General features: G+C 33.4%; 1 protein-coding gene across 4 annotated transcripts; it reads left to right on the top strand.

Annotated features, from left to right (window-relative positions):
• The first annotated feature begins 989 nt into the window (after positions 1-989).
• LOC114184873 (proton pump-interactor 1-like) lies at positions 990-5,423 on the top strand. Of its 4 annotated transcripts, none has more exons than XM_028072246.2 (8): positions 990-1,215; positions 1,925-2,318; positions 2,651-2,836; positions 2,941-3,120; positions 3,232-3,426; positions 4,005-4,103; positions 4,226-4,732; positions 4,807-5,423. In XM_028072246.2, exons 2-8 carry the CDS (start codon positions 1,950-1,952, stop codon positions 5,128-5,130), a joined length of 1,860 nt encoding a protein of 619 aa, XP_027928047.1. In that variant the 5' UTR covers positions 990-1,215; positions 1,925-1,949; the 3' UTR covers positions 5,131-5,423. The 4 variants fall into 4 exon arrangements, with proteins under 4 accessions (XP_027928047.1, XP_027928048.1, XP_027928049.1 ...); XM_028072247.2 differs by having other exon boundaries at positions 1,072-1,240; XM_028072248.2 differs by having other exon boundaries at positions 1,082-1,215; positions 1,942-2,318.
• The last annotated feature ends 1,233 nt before the right edge of the window (positions 5,424-6,656 follow it).

The following is a 6,656-nucleotide window of genomic DNA, read 5'->3' as shown; positions in this document are numbered from 1 at the left end:
TGTTCAAAAGTCGGAATAGTTCTCTCAAAATTCAATATTTCTATTTCTCCACACAATCATTTAAAAACGAACTTTATAAAATTACCTATATTTTTATGTTTTTCTTAATTTCATTATTTTAATGTAATATAGATGGACACATATTTATAAAAAAAAAGTAATCTGGAGATAATTTATTTTTCACAATTTTGTATTTTATTTTTAAATTGAGTTTTTTAGTTTTCAATAACTTATAACACATGATATGAAAAAAAAAAAAACTCAAATTTTATTCATCATAATATATACTAATTTCATTTATACAATATATCCGTTAGCTCCTTAGATTTTTGCCACAGATAATGATCAAAGACTTATTTTGTACTAACCAAATTATCTTTAGAACAAAGTACAAGGATAATAATCATTTATAAACAAAATAAAAGATACTCATCCCATATCTTATTATTCTTAACCACGTCCAATTTGTTACAAAATTAATAATATCTTACGTTACAAAATTTATTTTTAATCTGAATTTACATGTCACCCTAATGTAAGTAGAATAACACATATATACTTATCTATGTTACCAGAAAGAAGTCTTAAAATTGATAAATATTTTGTTATAATATAATATTATATATCTAAAAGCAGAACAATTATATATATATATATATATATATATATATATATATATATATATATATATATATATATATATAACTCTTTTCTCTATGATCCTCTCAAGATTCTGATTTGGGTTAAGAGAATTTTATCTTTTAGATTTAGATACACATGTCCAATAAAGAGCAATGAACAAAATTTGTACATAAAAGAATAAAAATTACAAAATCTCCTATATTTTCATTTGGCATTTGGATTTATAGTTAATATTCGTTTATTTATCTAGTTTGAATTTATGAATTATCCCAAAAGTGTAGAAAAGAAAAAAAAAAATCCTACTTAAAATAACAGCAGCAAGATATACTGTAGTCATCATACATTTTACTAGAAGAAAAGATAGGTGCGAAATCCGCTCGTGAAAAAAAAAGAAAAAGGAAAAATATCTACGATTTTGTTTATATAAATAAAAACTGTTAATTCTTATTTCTCTCTGAAACTGGGTTTTGTTCTAAGTCATCGCAGTGAAGAGGGGCTAGAGGTTCTGTCTCAGAACTCGAGATCTGATTTATAATTTGGAGACCCTTTTGAAAGAGGAGGACTTCCTTTGCTGTAATTCTCTTCCTTCTCCATTTGGGTATTCTCTATGTCATTGCTTGTGCCGTTTTTAGTTTATTGGGATGATTTTTAGATTCAAAGTTTTTGTCTTTCTCGATGCATCTATGCTAGGTTGATCGTTCTATTTATTCAGATCATACCCTTTATGAATTTTGTTTTGACGGTCTTTTCTTCATTCTGGGATTCGGATTTGCACACTTTGGGTTTAGTCAAATAAAAAGGTGAATTTTTGTCTGGAAAATTATGTTTTTGTTAAATCGTGTTTTGTTGTTTTGTTGATGGTGGTTTGTTTCATTTGCATGTTTGAGATGAAGCTGTTAATCTTTAGATCCCTTTATGTATTTAACCTGATTGGTTGTTTATAATCAAATTGATGGAATTTATGTATTTACTGAAAGGACATGTGGAATGTTGATCTTTTAGTTTTCTTGTGCTGTCGTTCAGCATATATGTTAATGACTTTGTGGATGTGTATTTGGTTGTTATTCGATGATGATAATAATAATGGTGCACGGTTAACATGTTTCTTACAATTCTCTGTTTGAGTTGTGATTTAGTGTTTGAGTTGTGATTTAGTGTTTGAGTTGTGATTTAGCGATTGTTTACCTGCTTATTGAGCCTGTGGATCGAAATATCGAAATATTCAACTGTATATGCTCATGAATCTTCCCTTTATTATTTGCTTTGGCTTTGGTATTATTAGGTATTCCTGTCTTGTAGTTGGAACCATGGCGGTTGAGGTTGTGGGATTTGAGATGGTTCAAGGACCAGTGGAGAATGGTGCTGAAGGAGCAAAACCTGTTTCACATGAGAAGGAGAATGGAAAGCTGGAAAAAGAGATAGGAGCTGTGGAGGCCATCAAATTTGGGTCACATGGAGATGAATCGGCAAAAGGGAATGATGTTTCTGAAGCGAATGTGCCTAGAGATGCTGCTGAAGAGTGGCCTGCACCTAAGCAGATTCATTCTTATTATTTTGTCAGGTGGCGGCCTTACGAGGATCCAACCATAAAGTCTAAAATTGATTCTCTTGACAAAGAGATTACCAAGAAAAATCAAGCCCGCTTTCAGATCACTGAAGCACTGAAGGCAAAGCGGGTGAGTTGAGAAGAAATCATTTTGGTTGCTTGATGAAAATTATTGTATTGGTGGTGTAAAAAATGCTTAAGACTCTAAGCAGCAAACATTTGTTTTCAAAATTATATCCAAAATTTATGCAGAAAGAAATTAAATAATTTATTTTCTGATTACATTTATATGGATTTTGATGTTAGTAGTGTTGTTTGAGTGTAACTGTGGAATTTAAACATTTATTGAGCCCATTGATAGTAGAAAAGATCATGGGGCTTGCATCTTTTTTTTCATGAGTTATTTTTGCAGAATGAAATGACGTGATATGATGATCTAATATATTTATATATTCATTGCAGTCAGAACGAGGCGAGTTAATTTCTCAAATCAAGTCCCTAAGAGGTGACAGTAGGCAATTTCAGAGTATTGTGGATGAGAAAATAAAAGAGATTGAACCTTTGCAGCAAGCACTGGGCAAGCTGCGCAATACAAATAATGCGGGTCGGGGTGGTTTGTGTTCATCTGAGGCAGAACTTAATAGTATTGTATGTTATGAGTTTGAGTTCTTTTTAGTTGAGTTCATCAATGTCTATTTATACCAACATCTATTCTCCATTACTCACTACTCCTGTGTGGTTGACGAATGCAGATATATAGTTTGCAGTACCGCATACAGCACGAGAGCATTCCATTGACTGAGGAAAAACAACTCCTCCGAGAAATCAAACAGCTCGAGGGCACAAGGGAGAAAGTTATTGCTAATGCGGCAATGAGAACCAAGTTACAGGAGTCTATGGGGCAGAAAGAAGCCATTCAAGATCAGGTCAAGGTAAGATGGTTTTATTTGTTTGTGCTAATAAATTTCCCCTTATTAAAACTATTTTTGAATAAATGAGTATTATTATTCAAAAGGTTATTGAGAAATTAACTTCCATTGCAGCTTATAGGTGGGGATTTGGATGGAGTGAAGAAAGAGAGAGAAGCAATTCGGTCCAAAATCAAGCAAATTGATGATGCCCTGAAAACCATTGACAAGGATATTCAGTCTCTACAGGAGGAACTGGCAGCCATATCTCAGAAAAGGGACAAATCTTTTGAAAGCATGCAGCAGCTGAAAAAACAGCGTGAGGAGGGGGTATGTTTCACTTTAAAATATGAGCACTCCAATGTGATTTCTTTAGGATGTGCTTGGTAAACCAGGTGGAAAATGAAAAAAGAAGAATATATGGATGCGAAAGAGGGTGAAATGTTTTTAATTTCCTCTGGTGTTTAGGTAGAGAAGGTGGAGAATGGGGTCTTTAAGACCTTATTTTTCTGTTTCCATCTCATTTGATATGGATAATTTTTTTAAGGTGGAAAGAAACATGGGATTATTTGCACCTTCATTTCTTTCAATTATGTTACCAGCAATCATTTAATGACTTCTGTTCAGTTTACGTATAACTTGCTGTTTTAGGAACTTAGTTGACGCATTATTGTGACTGGAATCTTGGAATTCTGCCAAATTGGCAATTATTTAGCATATCTATTTACTTGAGCACTATAAAGTAGAATTTTTGTCTTGATAAAGTTTCATGAAAACATGCCTGAAGTTGTCATTGATGTCAATTTGTATTTACTTTTGAAACAATTTTTAATCTAATTTTGTTTATTTCAGTGCTATGTAGCACAGTGGAATAATATCTGAATTTGCATTAATATTTTCTGGTTCAGAATTCCTATTTCTATCAAAGTCGTACAGTTCTGAACAAAGCACGGGATCTGGCTGCCAAGAAAGATATCAATGCTCTTGATGAAGTTTCACAGACAGAGGTTTGTCCTCATCATAATATTGGTTCATACTAACTATCCAATATTTAGTGATGCATTGCACACCTTTTTCTGCTTTTTTGACTGATGGTTATGATCGAACTTACATTTTCCCCTGATTCCAGGTTGAGAAATTTATGGCACTCTGGAACAGTGACAAAGCATTCAGGAATGATTATGAAAAAAGAATTTTAGCCTCATTGGATATGCGTCAGTTAAGTCGGGATGGACGGATGAGGAACCCAGATGAAAGGCCATTACTGGAAGAACCAAAACTTGCTGAAGCTGAAGCAATACCAAAAACTGTTTCAAAACAGCCAAAGGAGGAACCTAAGCCATCTCCACAAGAAACTTTGCCTGCTCAGAAAGAATCCAAAAGCAAAGGGAGAGATTTGAAATCCAAACCAGACATTAAGGATTCAGCAGTAACTGATGAATATGAATTTGAAAATCCCAGAAAGGTGACCCCTGCCAAGGAGCCTGAAATTGATCCTGCAAAGCTGAAAGAGATAAAGCGTGAGGAGGAAATTTTGAAAGCAAAGCAGGCCCTGGAAAGAAAGAAGAAGTTAGCTGACAAAGCTGCAGCCAAAGCAGCAATCAGAGCACAAAAGGAAGCTGAGAAGAAGCTCAAGGTGATTTGATTCTTCATTTCTTTTTGTCATTCTGTAGTTATACATTTTCAAAAACCTGAAACCGGTTTTTATAGGACCGTGAGAAGAAAGCAAAGAAGAAAGCTTCAGGTGCTGCTGGAGTTGTTGCCAACCCTGAGGATGAACCAAAAGATGAAGTTGCTGAGGCTACTGAACCAGAAAAGGTTGTAGATGAGATTCCAGCCCCTGCACCTGTGAAGGAAAAGGTCCAAAAGGAGAGTGGTATCAGGTCCAGGAACCGAGCAAGAGGTCCAGATTCAGTGCCAAAAGTTATTCTTAAGCGTAAGAAGTCTAACAATTACTGGGTGTGGGTTGGAGCTGCAGTGGCTGCTTTGTTAGTCCTCCTTTTGGCAGTGCTTGGATACATCTATCTTTTCTGAGATGTTTAGATGTAGAAGGTGGGGTGGCTAGGTTTGTGAAGTAGCATAAGTTATATTCATGTTCCATACACCCTCTTGAGAGAAATAGATCAAACACACTTTGTTGTGCTTAGTTCCTGCGTTGGGGAGAAGTTGCATGAATACTACTTTTTAGCTTGACTTTGTACTTTTCAAATTTTGTTCAGTTTTCATGAGATGTTACCGGAAGCTTTAATTTGTTTTTATAGTTAATTGTTCACAAGAACGTAGTGTGATATACTGAACTTTATCAAAGGTTTTACATATTGGTTGAACATGACTTGAGATGTGATGGTACAGTGAGCATGAATGTCTTTATTAAGCTACAACAGGTACCAATATGAAATAATCATTGACTTAAGAACACCAAGTAGAAGTTCAAAAGTGTAGGCACAAATAGCAAAGTGTTAAGGGTACAAGTTTTAGGTAAATTACACTTTGTCCACTGGTGCGTTTTTTGAAGTTTTTGTTTTTATTTAGATCTGAATGAAGATTTTTAAATTGCGTAAATTTGTTAGCAAAGTGCATGTTTGAAATTGCAAAACTTTGTCAGCAAAGTGCTTGTATGGATAATAGTAGAAATATACTTTTGGTGGTAAAAGTACTTTTGGGTAAAAATAATCTTTGTATCTTTTATTATGGAAGTACTTTTGAAGATGAGATTAATCAAGGTCCAAACATGCTGAAAGTAGTCTCTTTCAACCTTTAGTCAGAGTTGAAGTTTCTCTACCATAACAGAACAAGGACAAACCCTTTGAAACTGTGTGCTAGTGGTATCGTTACAGTGAATTTCTGGTGTGTGAAATTGACAAGTTTAAATGAGTCACTCTGAATTTTTTTAATATGGTCTAAAAGTGAAAAAAATTACAAAGTATAATTTTTTAATATACTTTTCCAACTTTTTATCTAAATATATACAAATAGGTTTTAAGTTATAAATAATTTGTTTTGCCGGAATTTTATTTTGGTTTATGAAAAACTTGTAAACCAATTGTCTATATGTGTTAGGTCCGACCAAACAATAGACTTGTCAAAAAAACTCGAAATAGGTTAGGACATTGAGTCTGCTGGCCGTACTTGTGTATATTAGTTACTCTTTCTAGACTTCTGCATAAACTTTTCAAATACTTGAGTGATTAAAAATGACAAGTATTATGTATTTTTTAATATGCTAAAATTAGAATAATATATCAAAATATAACTATAAATATGATGAAAATGTTAAATTATTAATTTATTATGCAATTTCTCAAAGTCTTTATTTAATTTTGTGAACCCGTTAAAGTTTTCAAATTTGTTGAATATTGAAAGTTTTATCATAATTTCTTTTAAAAAAAAGACGGATCGGCCTACAAACCAGCAGAACACATTTATGCAGGACGAGCCAAATTTTTCAGTCCGTGTTGAAAGTGTGGGGCGGACAGTCCGACTTGCATTTTGCGAGCCAAAGTGGAGGTTGAACCAACTTATATTGCCATCACTACTACAAAATATAAGTACTTTTTAAA

The sequence above is a fragment of the Vigna unguiculata genome, chromosome 5 (genome assembly GCF_037176805.1).
Source record: "Vigna unguiculata cultivar grain cowpea cultivar isolate G323 ecotype 2 chromosome 5, ASM3717680v1, whole genome shotgun sequence".
Lineage (NCBI taxonomy): Eukaryota > Viridiplantae > Streptophyta > Magnoliopsida > Fabales > Fabaceae > Vigna > Vigna unguiculata.
The sequence above is the reverse complement of the archived record's forward strand: the minus strand, read 5'-3'. Positions and strand labels throughout refer to the sequence as shown.